The 17069-nt window shown below is 39.6% G+C and overlaps 3 protein-coding genes across 5 annotated transcripts in view; 2 read left to right on the top strand and 1 right to left on the bottom strand.

The window, feature by feature from the left end:
* ppp2r3a (protein phosphatase 2, regulatory subunit B'', alpha) overlaps positions 1–5280 on the top strand; it is a 61690-nt gene extending 56410 nt beyond the window's left edge. For all 3 annotated transcript variants that reach the window (XM_053507393.1, XM_053507394.1, XM_053507395.1), the window contains 6 exons: positions 157–205; positions 326–415; positions 518–693; positions 1768–1886; positions 1983–2089; positions 2460–5280. In XM_053507393.1, the coding sequence (XP_053363368.1) occupies positions 157–205; positions 326–415; positions 518–693; positions 1768–1886; positions 1983–2089; positions 2460–2556 (638 nt within the window). In that variant the 3' untranslated portion in view covers positions 2557–5280. The remainder of the gene's footprint in view (positions 1–156; positions 206–325; positions 416–517; positions 694–1767; positions 1887–1982; positions 2090–2459) is intronic.
* Positions 5281–7801: 2521 nt separating this feature from the next.
* On the top strand, positions 7802–13396 carry slc35g2a (solute carrier family 35 member G2a). The gene is made up of 4 exons (XM_053507860.1): positions 7802–7877; positions 9297–10135; positions 10329–10548; positions 13202–13396. The coding sequence occupies exons 2-4, from the start codon at positions 9315–9317 to the stop codon at positions 13394–13396; spliced, it is 1236 nt and encodes a 411-aa protein (XP_053363835.1). The 5' UTR covers positions 7802–7877; positions 9297–9314.
* A 2142-nt stretch (positions 13397–15538) lies between these two features.
* gyg1a (glycogenin 1a) overlaps positions 15539–17069 on the bottom strand; it is a 9462-nt gene continuing 7931 nt past the window's right edge. The window contains exon 7 of the mRNA XM_053507027.1: positions 15539–17069. This exon is cut by the window's right edge and continues 147 nt beyond it. Coding sequence (XP_053363002.1) covers positions 17046–17069 — 24 coding nt within the window. The 3' untranslated portion in view covers positions 15539–17045.

Raw genomic sequence — 17069 nt, forward strand, 5'->3', positions numbered from 1 at the left:
TTGTGAAAGCTATCATGTTCCGTGTGTTATATTTTTGTGGCAGTGTGATATTTTTGCCGCGTTGCCCAGCCCTAATTGAAACACGTTCATGAGAATGTGTTTGGGTGATGCACTAAAAATGGAGTTTGTACTGAAATGTTCTTTGTATCATCACAGCCTCATCCAGCAGGATCATCGAGAGGCTTTTCTCAGGAGCTGTCACTCGGTGAGACTACATCACTGCCACCACCGTCTTCACCCACTTTATTATAGGCAAAGTTCTACATCTATACTGTTCCCAATTTTAATTATGAGCATATTCAGAGAATGTGTGTGTGTTTTTTAGGGGAAACTCTGTGCAGAGAGAAGGACGTATGAGTTATGCTGAGTTTGTGTGGTTCCTCATCTCAGAGGAGGACAAGAAGAACCCAACAAGGTAACCATAGAACATGTGGTTCGGTAAAAGTAAATTAAATCTGTGATGATATAAACAAAGTAATGTGTGTAAGTGTACCGTGTGTTTATGATGTGTGTGCAGTATAGAGTACTGGTTCCGCTGTATGGATATGGACGGCGATGGAGTTCTCTCCATGTATGAGCTGGAGTATTTCTATGAGGAACAGTGTGAGCGGATGGAGGGCATGGGAATCGAACCTCTGCCATTTCAAGATCTGCTGTGCCAGATGCTTGATCTCGTCAAACCAGAGAGCCAAGGTCAATAACCAGTCAAATGTCGAAGGTTGTACAGTAGTGTGCTACAATTCCAGTGATGAGTGTTGTATAATCCGTTTCCTAAAAAAAATGTTCTAACAATTTAAAGCAGCTAATCCTTCTGATTGTCTGCATAAAACTTCGAGGACCAAACGTACGGCAAGTATGATCGCGGTCGAGAGCAACAGTCTCAAAAGTGAGACTCTTTTGAAATAACACTCTGAAAGGTTGTCAAAAGTAACACTCTGTAAAGTAACTCTATCAAAGGAAACACTCTCATGTAAAGTAACACTCTCAAAAGTTGCGCTCTGTAAAGTAATGCTCTCAAAATAACTCTACCAAAAGTAACAAGCTCTAAAGGAATGATCTATAACATAGTGCACGCAAAAGTAACATTCTAGAAAGTGGCGCTCTCAATAGTAACCTCTGTAAAGTAATGCTCTCAAATGTACAGTAACATGCTCAAAAGTAATCCTTGTGAAGTCCTTGTACACTCTGTAAAGTATCTCTTTCTTTAGAAACAGTCTCAAAAGTAACGCTGTCGTAACTAACTCTCTCAACAGGGATCCTTTCAACCGTGACGTTCTGTGAAGTAGAACTGTAAAGTAGTGCTTTCAGACAAAACACTGTAAAGTAACACTCTCAAACGTAAGAGTGACGATCCCTAAAGCCATGTCCACAAAGGTAGTGCTCTCGAAAGAAACACTGAAATGTAACAATCTCTAAATTATCAATGTAAAAATGAACTCTCACAGCTTCTGTCCAACAAATGACTTTCAAAATGAACACTGTTAACACGGAGTGTAAAGTTGCTCCCAAACGTGCCAGTCTTAAAAGTAACACACTCACCGACAACGCTAACGCTAAACAACAATAAACAGCAGTGCTCTCAAATCCAACACCTTTTAACTGGGACCACATGGTCTCAATCAGGTTCTCTAAACATACCGCAGGAAATTCACGCTGTACCATCAGGGTTCAAGGACAATTTCTAAAAGTTCTGAAGTATATTGTTAATATGTGCAAAGTGTATTTCTGAATGTGTGTGTGTGTGTGTGTGTGTGTGTGTGTGTATAGGTAAGATCACTCTGCGTGATCTGAAGCGCTGCAGGATGGCTCACATCTTTTTCGACACGTTCTTTAACCTGGATAAATACCTGGACCACGAGCAGAGAGACCCGTTCTCCGTGCAGAAGGTCTGTCTGTCTGTCTTTAGTTTGTACCCCGTATTTATCCATCTCTAGTCTGTGTGTCTGTGATGCACTAAAGGTAATGTGTGTGTGTGTGTGTAGGATGTGGAGAGTGAGGGTCCGGAGCCCTCAGACTGGGATAAGTACGCATCAGAGGAGTACGAGATCCTGGTAGCGGAGGAGACGGTCAGTGAGCAGCTGCACGATGGGTAATCACACACACACACACACACACACACACACACACACACACACACACACACACACCTTTCCAAAGTTCTAAATTTAAAAACAGACTGAAACAGTGTGAATCACTGAATAAATTCGCCAAAATCACTAAACATTCCACTAACGACTGTACCGTGGCTGGGCAGGTTAACCAGGACCTGGTTAGCAATTATGTTAACAAGATGCTAGTATTTATAAATCAGCCTAATTAGTTACTAATTAGCAACTTTGAGATTTTGTGTTAGCATTTAGATTAGAAACATCTAATGTGGAACATTTTAGTTACTAGCGTGTGTGTGTGTGTGTGTGTGTGTGTGTGTGTGTGTGTTTGTGTGTGTGTTGTTGTTGCAGGTCTTTTGACGATGATTACGAGTGTGAGGAGCTTCCTGTTACGTCTGAGATCGGAAACAAAATGGACAAACTGGTGATCTCTGATCTGTCTCCATGATCTACTTGAAGCTTGCTCACAGAAGAAATACACACTTTTCAACAGTGCGGAGACGGACTGTGTGTGTCAGTGTGTGTGACTGTGTGTGTGTGTGAGAGAGAGAGAGATCGTAAACTCCCACCAAGGCTTCATGTTCAGTATGTCTTAACCTTTATCACAAACAAACTCTACTCCTCGCGATCTGAATAAAACAGCCGGCTGGTTCCATCCCTCACTTCATTTAAAAATAATAATAATAATAATAATAATAAAGATAAAAATAATAAATAGACATAAGGCGGATGCTTTTCAGACACTTTATTAGGGTTCTGGCTTGAAGGGAACGTTGTGGTTGTCAAAATCTCACACATTATACCTTTACACTTGCTAAATAACCGTAAACCAAAAGCCATTTCTGTCCACTTTAGCTCTGTTACGTAAATTTAACTTAGCAACACACATTTCTACACATGTTCACTTTAATATTGCAAATTAGTGCCTTGTACAAAAGTCGGACACACCAATGCAGGGAGTTACACCTGTAATACCAAACAGCTCGGAAATATACTGTACACACCAGGGATATGCTATGATGCTAACGAAAGACGCGGCAACAGTGGAAATGCGACAGAATTATCCAGAAGGTTAACATTTTTCCCAGAGGTGATGGTGTGTCATTACAAAAAGGCTCGTACGACCAGTTTTTTATTTTGTTTATGTTGCGTCCCAACTAGCAATGCTAGGTGAGGAATATGAACACGGTTCACTCGACATTTAAGTGATTAAAGTCAAGCTAACACTGTTGCTGAGCAACTGAAAAAACGCTTTAAGCATAAGCTAGCCAGGACGTGGATGTTTATAATGTAGGTAAAGTGAGGAGAGAGAGAAACGTTGGAAACTAGCCAAGAATGCTAACATCTCTCTCAGACGTGTTGGAAGAATTGTGAGAAAAGACAAAGAACGAATACAATTGGCTATTGGCCATGTTGAGAAACGTTAACACCGAGCTGGAAATTTAAATGCGATATACACTTAACGTTTGAGTGGTTAAAGTCATTTGAACACTGTTGCTAAGCAATTAGGAAATATAGCTAGAACATCGCCAATTATAGTTAATGAAAAAACACTAACGACAGAAAAGAGACAGAACCATCAGGAACGTCCATGTTTCTCTGAGATCTGTTAAGAAAAACCTAAACTAAACTGGCTAACTAGCTAGGCAATATTAACAAGATAGGAAGCATAAACAGACACACTCTCTGTGTAGTGTGTTCACTATTTAGATTTAGATCTTGTGATTAAATTTACATTAAATTTTGTATAATTCACAACTCGTGCCTAATTACAGGAACTGTGAAGCAAGCCAAAAAACATTATCAAAGCAATCAGAGAGTTGTGGTGAGACTTGACGCCTCAGCATTAGCATAAAGCTGGAACGGTTTATTAGAATGTGCTATTGTGTGAGTGAAATGCTGCACAGTAAATATTGCACATAAACACTGAGTGCTGAACCAGTAATGATGGTGATGTGGTGCGCTGCCACTAGTGGCCACTTCAGGTATTGCATGTTAAAATGAAAAATGTGGTGAAAACTCAATGTTATTTAGTATATTATTTCTTCTTCCTCTTCTTTTTTGTATCTTGAAATCAAACAGAAATTCAAACTTCACTAAACATTTCCATAGTCAGAATTTTACAAATGTGGGAACTAAAACAGGACAATCCTTAATCGTTTTGTAGAGACTTTAGTAGAGAAAGCTTTGCCACGCCGCTTAGTCTGGCTTCAATACGGCTGCCTTTTAATCAAGAACTCATACAGGCACTTTTCCCCCAGTCAGCCTAACTTTGCTTACGTATAAGCATGTGTGTTAACCGCTAGTGTTTGAGTTAGCTAGCACTCAGTGGTTAGTGGTTGCTACTTGTATTTAGTTGCTAACATTTGGGTTAGCGACTAGCATTTGATGTGTAGTAATGTCAGATCTGCCCTTTACACTACAATCTTGTCCACTTGACACTTGGTTGACACATACCATCATCTTAAATCATTAATGTGTGTGTTTTTGTGTGTGTGTTGGATTAGCACTGCTGCTAACTCCAACTGTAACACACTATCTAACTGTACACTGTTTTTATGTAATTAGTGTAATATATAATATATATAATTTATATAAGTGTTTGCGTGCATGTGTGAGAGAGTGAGTGCGTGTTTGTGACTGTGTGTGTGTGTTCTGCAGCAGCAGTGTGTTTTCTAAGAACCGCTGTAAATGCCTCTGTATTTTATTGTGTTGTAATTTTCGGCGTTAGCCCCTGCCACTGCGTGGTGGAGGCGGAGTTTTAACGCGGAAAAACAGACAGATCTTAAACCGCAGTGTTGCAATGACGACCTGCGTGATGAATTCAGCGTTCGATAACAATCAGTTTCCCGGCTCTGAGCGATTAAACCTGCTGTAGTGTTACGCTGTTACTTCACGTTAACGATCTATGCAAAAACTCCACCTGTGCAGCTGATTAACTCCGGCTGTTTAACATCGAACTGTTAGTGTGCAACTTTATTTTAAGTTTTATATCTCCATATATATAGCTATATATATAAATCTAAATATATTTCCATGTATTTTATTTTATTTTTGTCTTGCATCCAGACTTGACGAGGTTTCGCTCTGGAAAGCTTCATGTGTTCGCATGACTTTTTTTTTCCTCTTTCATTTTTTTTCTTTTGAAAGTAAATAAAAAACTTAAAATCTGCTCATTTATACTTGTTATTTTCTTTTCTTTTTCTTGTTCTGAAATTTAATCACAGATTTTTACAGCAAAATATGTTTACTATAATATCTCTTTCTTTTACAAATTATTTACACTACGTTACAGACAACTAGAAAAAAACTTAAAAATAAGTAAAATCTGTTAAGCAAAATTATGTATAAATTAATATGATCTATAAATATAATCAATATCATCTTAATTAATTTTAAAACCTTATTTCCAATATGACCTGTTTTTAGTCTTTAGTAGGTTTTAGAAATAAATGTTAACAACTATAAAGCTGTTAAAATAAAAAGTTAAAATGAAATCTGAAACAGGACTGGACAATGAACCAGGCACTGCAGCCCCCTCTGGTGGCTCCAGAGTGCAACAGCACCGTGAGATAGGGATAAGTTTATTTGGTGACTTTACTGGTTATATGACGTCATGCACTTTAGTCAATGACTTTAGATGGTTTTATGACGTCATACACTTTACTAAAGTGTAGTATAAGCTCAGAATATATTAAACAGTTATACTAAGGTCATGTGTAAGGTTGTATTCATCCTGTGTTTATTATTCAGCAGCAGTTTAGCGCTCACAAACCAGGCCATGATGCTAACAATTTTGACATTTTTAAAGAATTTATGTTGAATGACGTCTAGCATGATGTCATCCAAGTGTTTCATCGCTCTGAGGAGTGTGTGTGTGTGTGTGTGTGGGCCTCAGCTTTGTGATTATAAATTAGTCTGTTCCTCTGGTCTCTCTCTCTCTCTCTCACACACACACACACACACACAAGATGAAGATGTAGGCCTTGTATAAAGTCAAGTTATGGGCTGTTAATTAGCAGGGGCACATTAATGGGGTTCTGTAGTGACGCCCGCGTGCTGACGAGCACTAGACACTTTCCAGCCACTGAATTGCAAACGGTTTTCTTCTGCTCACTTCAGGCACTAAGTAAAGTCTACAGCATCCTTATTTTACTTTTTAAATGTAAATAATTTTAAATCAGAAATATTCATAGGGATTTTAAACCTAATTGCAAAAATGTTATTTATATAGCCGTTTAATAATTGTCATTGTTGCAAAGCAGCTTTACACAATCAAAAGAAATTTATGTGAAAAATGTGCTCGGATCAAAATGAATAGATTAAAAAAAATTATTTAAATCCGTCCTTCAACTAGGCATTTTCACCCAGAGACCTGCCCTCACTGGGGATTTGCTCTTCTTCACACCGTTCTCTGTAAACACTAGAGATAGTTGTGTGTTATAATCCCAGTAGATCAGCAGTTTGGGAAACACTCAGACACCAGTCCGTCTGGCACCAACACCCACGTCACACTCAGAGTCACTTAAATCAGATTTCCACCCAGCGCTGCTGCTCGCTGTCAACTTCGTCCTGACCGCGGCTATTGAGATTAGATACTTCCATTAACACACAGATGAACAGGTGTACCTAATGAAGTGGCCAGTGAGTCGGCAAAAATGGAATATTATTATTGAAATATTACTACTATATTTTATTGATAAATGTAAATAAAAATAAATTTATAATAAAATGGTGATAATGTTATACACTCAAAGTTATTAACCGTCCCATCAAAAACTGTTTATTTTTATGGCTGTGTGTGTGTGTGTGTGTGTGGGTGTGTGGGTGGGTGTCAGTCACAGTCGACTGTGCCATTGTCACTTATCAAACATTGTGTGTTTACTGAGGCTTTAGATACACTCTCTCTCTCTCACACACACACACACACACACACACACACACGCACACACAATCAGAGAGCGAGATTTTCCCCTGTGGTGGTTCCACTCCATCACTGCTACCATGGAGACACGACTGCACCCTTATCACGAAGGTCCTCTGTTTACGTCAGCAGTGTGCCACGTCAGAGCAGAAAACACACACACACACACACACACACACACACACACACACACTATGATATGAGCAGACATTGTTAACCTGATTAAGCAAGTTTAATAAGAGTTATGAGAAGAAGGAAAAGTGATGAAGAGGAAATGGATTTAGCTTTTATTTCCTGAAACATCTAGAAGATAAAGAAAAAGAATGAAAAGAAAAAAAAAGAGAATGTGTGTCTTAATTGGTCATTGTCCATTAATTAGATAATGAATTCATAAATCAATTAGTCTAAGGTGTGTGTGTGTGTGTGTGCGTGTGTGTGTGTGTGTTGGGGGTGTAGGAAGGGGTAATGTCATGGTGATGTCATTATATTTGGATGCAGAAGCAGAACTGAGGGAGAACCAACGGAACCTGATGAGAGGAACGAATCGGTTCACTTTTGACTTCATTATCATTATTACATAGAGAGAAAGAGAGAGTGTGTGTGTGTGTGTGTGTGTGTTAGTTTGTGTGTGTGTGTGTGGGGGGGGGGGGGCATGGGGGTGAGTCATGCACAGATCCTCCCTCTCCTGCGTAAGATTTCATTCAGAGTTCAGGGAAACCAGCACACACAGAGTAGCATCAGCACAGAGCGACTCAACTCCACACACACACACACACACACACACACACACAGAACAAGCTGAGATGATGCAAATGTGAGAGTTTCATGGAGACGAAAAACAGAAGGTGAGTGAAAAGTTCATTAATAATAAAAAGAATAATAATAATAATAGTTTTGTGTTTATTTAATAACAGGTTTTGTTATGAGTTATTTACTATTTATTGCTTTTTTAAATGTACTTTAACCTATGGAACTAGCAATTTATTTATTCAATAACGTTTTTATTCATTTATTTACTATAATATTTGATTAAATGTTTAATTATCTACTATTGATTTTTTTAGTAGTTTTAGACAGCAACTCCACTGACAAATTCAGCTTGTTAGCTACATTGCCAGGCCATAAATAAATAAATAAATCAATAAAACCATTGTTTGGATTTAAATAAATTAATATTTTAGAGGCTCTAGTTGGATGATTACTGCAGTGATTAATGTGTTAACATTTTAATGTCCCGTGGTTGGAGTAAAGACGTTCCTATGTTGCAGAATTTCTTAGAAATGACTGTCTTGCATCGAGCAAAGACAACGACTGAGGAGACTGAGCTGAAATGCCTGGCGTTGTCCATCACTTTATTAAACCCTAAGGAATGGTTTTATTAATTATTCACCCCTAACCATCACATCATTAAACCCTGGAGGGATGGTGCTGAACCCTCACATTCACAGGGGAAATCCTTAATGAGCGTGAGGAGAGGTCATGTGACCTGATGAGTCTAGACCGATCCTATCCCAGAGTGATGGGCGTGTCAGGGTGAGAAGGGAAGGACATGAAGCGATGCTCCCATCATGCATAGTGTCCACTGTACAAGCCTCTGGAGACAGTGTTATGATCTGGGGTTGATCAGTTACTCAGGTCGAGACTCAGTAACGTTATGGGGCAATAAAATGAAGTCAGCTGAGAGGTTAACACATCTATGGAGGGTTTTCTTCTTCCCTGATGGCTCGCGCCGTATTCCACAGTGTGTGAAAGCGGGTCTGAATCATTTTCACACATGAACCACAGAGGCCTGACTTTACCCGCAGTGAGAGTCTTTGGGATGTAATCAAAGCTAAAGTTATATAGTAATAAAGGTATTAGAGGGTGTAGCATTTTTATTTTATTTATACATTTTTGGCCAGGCTGTGTTTAATACATATTTAATAGATGTTGCTGTAGGATCTCTCAAAGTATTGAAACTGAAGCCAACTCTTTAGTTATTGTTACTGAAGTCATTTGTTTTTGAGATTTGTGCACGATTTCAGCTATTTAAATGTGAGATATTTACATGTAGACGCGTGTACTGACTTGGAATATGTTACTTTTGGTGGGAGACCACCGGGCCAATAGTGTTAAAGTAAATTAAAGTGCATCACACAAAGGGGGCTAGAACCCTAGCTAGCTTAACGAGCCTGATAACCTAAGGCAAGCTAACTGGTTAAACATAGGTGGAAATAACATAGCGAGTATTTTCATTTAGGCTCAATAACAGACATCTCTTCTAGCTTCTTCAAAGGAAAAACATGGACAAGTCTCTGATACAGCGTCTGCTTGGCTCAAAGAAAAGCTCGAGGATCCATCCGACTGCAGTGATGGTGAAATATGGCTCCCATTTCCCCCCGCGTGGAGATGAGGGCTACGATGATGCACCGTCCTTTGAGGATTTTGGTGCCTTCATGGCAGAAACATCAGACATGAAGCAGCTGAGTGACAGTAAAACACACAGGACAGTGTTTAACCTTCAGTCTGAAACGAGATCAGGAGTTCCTAAAGGGGTCAGAGGTCAGCTGCAAAGCTTCAGCGAGGCGAGTGTGCTATCGTCACGCGTGATGTGGGCAGTGTTACTTGGCGCAGCGCTGGCTCATGGCTGTATCTCTCTCCTGACACGTTTAGCTGCGGATTTATCCCGCATTCCATCCCTCGAGCTTCTCTTTGTCCGCTCCGTCCTCCAGGCCCTGTCCATCGCTGTTGTTCTTTACCACAAGGAGGCGCCGTTCGGGCCAAAAGGCTGCAGGATGCATCTCTTCTCCTATGGAATATTTAATGTCATCTCTATCTCCTGTGCATACACCTCCTTTGCGCTAGTTCCTCCAGCTAATGGAGCTATCGTGTGGCGAGCGAGTGCAACAGTGTTCAGTGCCATCCTGTCATTCCTGCTCGTCAATGAGCAGCTCGGTGTGACAGACACCATCTCTGTCTCCTGCAGTGTCTTTGGACTCAGCCTCATCCTAATCCCCAACCTAGTTAGTGAGGACAGGGCTCTTGGGTTCTGGAAGGAGGCATTTGGGTATGTCCTGATGGTACTGGCGGGAGTCATGGCAGCGCTCTCCATGATTTTGTACAGGTTTGTGAATTAATTATAATAATAATAATAATCAACCAGGTAACATATAAACTAGTGTTAGCATTACGGGATTAATAAGACTAATAATCCTAGTAAGTACACTAACATGACCGAGTCGATGTGTTGAAATACTGTACTACTGATAAAGTAGATGATGTACGGTATAAGGAATGTGTACTGTATATATGTGCAGGTGTGTAAGGCAGCAGGTGAGCATGTGGACAGCACTGTTTACTTTTGGATGGATGGGTTCTCTCTGGTCCTGCTGCTCCATGTTCCTCCTGCAGGAACCTGTAATTCCAGACGATGTAGAAACCTGGCTTTTCCTCTTATCCATCTGTTTCTGCTCCACCATCGCCTTCCTGGGGGTTTATTACGGCCTGCAACGCCTCCACCCTGCGCTAGTCAGCACGGTAACTAGCACTATATACACATCTACGCTAATCACTACTTTACCCTGCGCTAGTCAGCATTCTAACCAGTGTTGGGGGACGTTACTCTTTAAAGTAACTAATAACATTATAAAATTACATTTTTTAAAAAGTAATCAGTTACATTACAGCGTTACTTTCTGATAAAAGTAACTAGTTCGAGTACTTTTCCATCACAGAAAATGAAAACTCCTTTGTGATTCCTCATGCATGTTGTTTTAGTCAAGACCTTTATAATTATTCTACCATCATCACTCACCTACTAATCCCCCTATCTCACCTACTAATCCCCCTATCTCACCTACTAATACCCCTGTCTCACCTACTAATACCCCTATCTCACCTACTAATACCCCCGTCTCACCTACTAATACCCCTCTCTCACCTACTAATACCCCTATCTCACCTACTAATACCCCTATCTCACCTACTAATACCCCTCTCTCACCTACTAATACCCCCATCTCACCTACTAATACCCCCATCTCACCTACTAATACCCCCATCCCGCCTACTAATACCCCCATCTCACCTACTAATACCCCATCTCACCTACTAATACCCCTCTCTTACCTACTAATACCCCCATCTCACCTACTAATACCCCCGTCTCGCCTACTAATACCCCCGTCTCACCTACTAATACCCCCATCTCACCTACTAATACCCCCATCTCACCTACTAATACCCCCATCTCACCTACTAATACCCCCATCTCGCCTACTAATACCCCTATCTCGCCTACTAATACCCCCGTCTCACCTACTAATACCCCTCTCTCACCTACTAATACCCCTATCTCACCTACTAATACCCCCATCTCACCTACTAATACCCCTATCTCACCTACTAATACCCCTCTCTCACCTACTAATACCCCATCTCACCTACTAATACCCCTCTCTTACCTACTAATACCCCCATCTCACCTACTAATACCCCCATCTCGCCTACTAATACCCCCATCTCGCCTACTAATACCCCTATCTCGCCTACTAATACCCCTATCTCGCCTACTAATACCCCTATCTCACCTACTAATACCCCAATCCCACCTACTAATACCCCCATCTCACCTACTAATACCCCTCTCTTACCTACTAATACCCCAATCTCACCTACTAATACCCCTATCTCACCTACTAATACCCCCATCTCACCTACTAATACCCCCATCTCACCTACTAATACCCTCATCTCACCTACTAATACCCCTATCTCACCTACTAATACCCTCATCTTACCTACTAATACCCCTATCTCACCTACTAATACCCCCATCTCGCCTACTAATACCCCAATCTCACCTACTAATACCCCTCTCTCACCTACTAATACCCCTATCTCACCTACTAATACCCCTCTCTCACCTACTAATACCCCTCTCTCACCTCTTAATACCCCTATCTCACCTACTAATACCCCTCTCTCACCTACTAATACCCCCATCTCACCTACTAATACCCCTCTCTTACCTACTAATACCCCCATCTCACCTACTAATACCCCATCTCACCTACTAATACCCCTATCTCACCTACTAATACCCCTATCTCACCTACGCAGTTTCGCGCAGTGGCCATTAGTACGGTCCATCATGATTCACAGCAAGTTTTGGCGCTGTGATTAGGTTTCCATCTTTCCGCGCGTCGGTCCTCAAATAGTCTAACCGCATTCGTGAGATGGGGGTATAACAGCAGGAATAACAGAGGGGGCGGGTTATAGTTGGCGGGGCTTGTAGGACGACTTTCACACACACACAATACCGGATTGGGAATGACTGCTGTCTGGCTCACAGATTACATGAATTGTTGGAATAACGGATTAGATTTTTGAAAATTAACTAAATAACTGAGAACTTAAATGGTGGACCTAACAGGCGTTAGATCACACGTTACATAAAAAAAAAAAAGTAATCCACGTGCTCTTACTTTGTAACCCAACACTGATTGTAACTAGCATTCTATACACATCTACGCTAATCACAGCCTTCACCCTGCGCTAGTCAGTGCAGTAACTAGCACTATATACACATGTTCTCTAACTAAGTCCTCCTATCCAGACTTAAAATAACCAAAAATATAAATATATATAAACATTTGTGCACAGGCAAATCCTGACATAGCGTAACTACAGCTTAGTGTAGCATTAGAAGAAACAAGATACAGTAAACACACAAAAGCAACTAGTAAAAGGAACTGGTATTATAGTAAAAAAGCTAGAAAAAGATTGCAGAAAACAAGCTAGAAGCACAAATTAAAACATGCTAAACAGGGTTATACAGACACTCGCGTTATAGAAATTAGATGCAACTAGCATTATGATAAACTCACATTATAGTAAACTAGCATTTTAATGAAATGAAGTTTTTTTTTCGCAGTGAGCATTATACTACTAACATTATAATGATTAGCTGCAAGTAGCAGTAAAGTTCTTGAACTACAATGAAAAAAAACGCTAAAACCAGATCTAAGGCTTATACGTTGGCTTTATACAACATGCTAATGTAGTTTTTAATAAGTGAAAGGTGGCGGAAACTTTGGTATTCTACAGTAGCTCATATTTGTCTTTAAAATGCAATATTAATAAAATCATGGACTTAATTGCTGGTGTTGATCTTGCGTGTGTTGCTCAGGTGCAGCACCTGGAGCTCGTGGTGGCGATGATCCTTCAGCTGCTCGTGCTGCACATGCTCCCCTCCGCTTGTGATGTCATCGGCGCCGTCATCATCGTCATCAGTGTCCTCGCACTCGGCCTCGTCAAAGTCCTTCGTGGTGGAAAGTGCGAGAGGGAGGAATACGAAGAGATACTGGACTCGTCCATAAAATAAGACCGAGGACTGAGCATGAACGATGCAGAGAGGATTGATTTATACCATCATGTGACCTTATAAACGTAGAATATTAGTTATCCTTATATAACTTTTTTTTATTTAGCTGCAGCATAAGATATTGTGCGTAATACCCAAGCTATTAAACTCCAGTATTAAAAGCATTGAAAATAATATGTATGTTCATAATATGCCTCCCCATGTCATGACCGTTACACTGTGCCATTCACTATTTCACACAGACACACACACACACACACACACACACACTTTAATACATCATCGTGAGCCGGAATAGAAATTTAGTTGATTAGGTTGATTACACTTAAAAAGTATTTTAGAAAATAAAGAAAGTATTTAATGGGTTTCTTAAGAGCGACCAAAGTAGAAATGAAGAGGGAGATCAGGACAAGAAGGTGGCGTTAATGCAACATACGGTAGTGGAGTCCAACCTCCGGTAAACATTTACATTTACACTTTGGCATCTGACAGACGCTCTTATCCAGAGCAACTTACAAAAAGTGCTTTGTAGTTTTAATCAACGGCAAGAAAAAGAAGAATACATTATTGATTCCATAGTAACAGCTCATTCAAACAGATGTGTAGTGTACGCTCCACTGATAATACACGTGTGTAACATCAGTGGAAGGAGTCTCCAGTGTCAGTGCCTTCTAGTTGTGATTTTTTTTTACACTTATTTAAGGTTTCTCTGTAACCTTCGTAACTCGCTGCCCTTTTTTTGTCTTATTGAGGGAGAGAATAAAGAAAGACTGGTGAGGAAGCCAGTGTTTATAGCTGCTGTAATGTAGGTGACAACTATTATTGTAAATAGATAAAAATTCAACCTGTGATAATCTTTAGTGTGGTAAAAGGTGATTTGATGTTATGGCATAGTGTGATACAACAACCATCGTTACCATAACAACCACAACAACCACAACAACCCCAGTCCTCACTTCACAAGCATTAACTTACATTACGCAACCTAGCATGCAGCTTATGTAGAATAAAAATCCTCTATCATGTGCTACATAACAGAACGTACTATTTTTAGCTGCCTAAATCTTATCTGTATGATCTGTGATACACATATTAAGAAACTTAGCCTGGGTTAAAAAATACAAAAAAAAAAACAATGAACAAATATATCCATAGCCTTATCATTACAGCAGTGCTCCATAACACAGAGATTCCTGACTGCCCCCTGCTGGTAGTTTAACGACATTACATCTCATGGTACAGTTACCATGACTTTCCAAGGATCTTTATGAGCTTTAAATGGTTTAACCCTTATAGCTTTGTGCGATGATTATGGTGTATATTTGCTTATTCTTTTAATTAAAACTGTTTTTTGTTTGTTTGTTAAAAAAATATCTAAAAACCTTTGCACTTGAAAATAAAAACCAACATCAGGGGGCAGTGTTGCATCACAAACTGTCTAAAACTGCTGTTAAGTAAAAATATTGATTAGTGTTTTATCCACTCACTCATCTAAAAACCTCTGTAGTCCTACTAGGGACTGTGAAGGCCAATGGTGAAAGTAGTGTGTCAAGACAATTTACATTCATTTGCATCAGAACACGATCTGCGGACCATGATTTGAGATTCAGTTTAGCAATTAAAAAAATGTATATATATAGTTTCTTTAATAGAACATAATTTAGTTTTGAATATGAATGAAAGCCAATGTGGAAACACTAGCAGTCAGTGGTGATAAAAACTGTAGACAATGCTAATTACAGTGATTACTAAAGTCAAATTACATTTACATTTACGCATTAGGCAGACGCTCTTATCCAAGTGATCTGAAGGTTCCGTCACTGGACAGATCCGTACACTGGCTTACTAGGGTACTGAGTCAGAATCATCAGTTACACACTGTTGGGGAGTTTTGTTTGTTTGTTTGTTTGTAGGGGGGTTGACCCAAATATCAAAGAAACAGATGGTCTTTAGTCGTTGCTTAAAAATTGCCAGTGAATCGACTGTTCAGGCATCGAGAGGAAATCCATTCCACCACCGAGGTGCCAAAAACGGCCTTTATATCTATGTATAGAGTCAGTCACTATATATATATATATATATATATATATATATATATAGTGTGTGTGTGTGTGTGTGTGTGTTAAAGACACTCATCAGAAGTGTTTCTAATTCTTTATTTCAGATACAGTCGCAGTAACTGTACAGAGATAATATGCAATCATTATTCATTTAAACGTTTTAAATGCTAGCTCTGTATGTTTTGCTAACGCTAACAGGGTGGTGATAGCGATGGTTCCTGCTTAGTTAGTTTGTCTAAACTTTCCACCTTGTTTTATTGGGTAATTTATTCACGAAGGGGTAGCTATACGCTAGTGTTTAGTTATTTAAAGCTATTAGGCTTCAGGCGACGAGTTTTGAGGAAAATTACACCTAAAACCGTTAGAGCTAGATTTCAGAGACACTATATATTGTACAGCTTGTGCTAAAAGAATAAAAGTCAGTCTTTTGTTTTCTTGAAGCTCACAGTAGTCATGATTTAAAAGAATAATTTAAAGCACATAAAGGCAGCATCGGTGTGTACGTGAAAAAAATAACTGTTATACTCTTTCACATCAAGCTAATTTACCCGGTAGTGTTCGCTAACGGTGCTACGTGTTTTTTTTTAAAGTGTTAGAGACAGAGACTGTCATCATTAGGCATGAGGGTTCATCAGCTTTAAGCCCCACCCCTTTTTGTCCTTTAGCATCCATTAAGTGTCAATTCAGAGCACTGTTTGTTTCGTTTCTTTATCATCATCTACATCAACTAGCGCTAACAGACTAACAAGCGCTATTGAAACTTCTGAGAATTTAAACCGAGTTCTTTTGCTGAAGAAGAGAAAGATGAGGGTGAAGGTGAGTTTGGATCAGGAGTCATAAAAAAAACTTTACATTTAACCCAAGGCTTCACTTTTTGTGGAAGACTGAGAGCCATGTTTGGTTTTTGAGATCTTTAAAAATGTTGCAAAAACAACTTTTGACTAGAGACGCCGACTTCTCTGATTATTCAGTATTTTTTTGTACTCATCAATCCCAAAGTAGAATTGCGTAACCTTCTTATAATTCATTAGACACAGACATCCAGGAAGAGTGTATTTAGCTCTCTGTTTTGCCGGTTTATGGTGACGTTCACAGGCATCTTAACATTAGCAAGTTGATTAGCGAGGTACGTTAGTTAGCTAGCAGTGAAGAATAGCAGCATTCAAGCATTTAAGTACAGGCTGAATGTAAAGTATACATTTTTGCTTCCGTTACTTGGGAATCCTTCTGTAATGGCGATAGAGTCCGATACGATCGTGAAAAACAAACACACTTAGAACGTAGAACCTAAGAGTGTTTATTTTCACTCGTCTGTAGACTAGCGATGAACTCCTCATGCTGAGTTCCTTTAAGTTTAATTCTTTATCACCTGTATTTATTGTAGAATTTAGTACTTTAGGTTGTGCTGCGCGTTAATTAGTTTGTTGATGCACACTGAATGTTTGTTAGTGTGAAGATTACACAGCGCCACCTGGTGTGTGTGTGTGTGTGTGTGTGTGATGATTCAGTGATAAATTAAATACATCATCACAGAACTCACAGAAATAAAACACATGAGGTTACACACATCAGTTGTGTGTGTGTGTTGCTCAGATGAGGAAGGAGTCAAGTTT

This window comes from Clarias gariepinus, chromosome 11 (assembly GCF_024256425.1).
Source record: "Clarias gariepinus isolate MV-2021 ecotype Netherlands chromosome 11, CGAR_prim_01v2, whole genome shotgun sequence".
NCBI classification, from domain to species: domain Eukaryota; kingdom Metazoa; phylum Chordata; class Actinopteri; order Siluriformes; family Clariidae; genus Clarias; species Clarias gariepinus.

Coding starts and splice junctions, on each gene's coding strand:
- slc35g2a (XM_053507860.1), top strand. CDS start 9,315: ATGGACAAGTCTCTGATACAGCGTCTGCTTGGCTCAAAGAAAAGCTCG. Junction 10,136..10,328: donor CTCTCCATGATTTTGTACAG/GTTTGTGAATTA, acceptor ATATATGTGCAG/GTGTGTAAGGCAGCAGGTGA. Junction 10,549..13,201: donor ACCCTGCGCTAGTCAGCACG/GTAACTAGCACT, acceptor TGTGTTGCTCAG/GTGCAGCACCTGGAGCTCGT.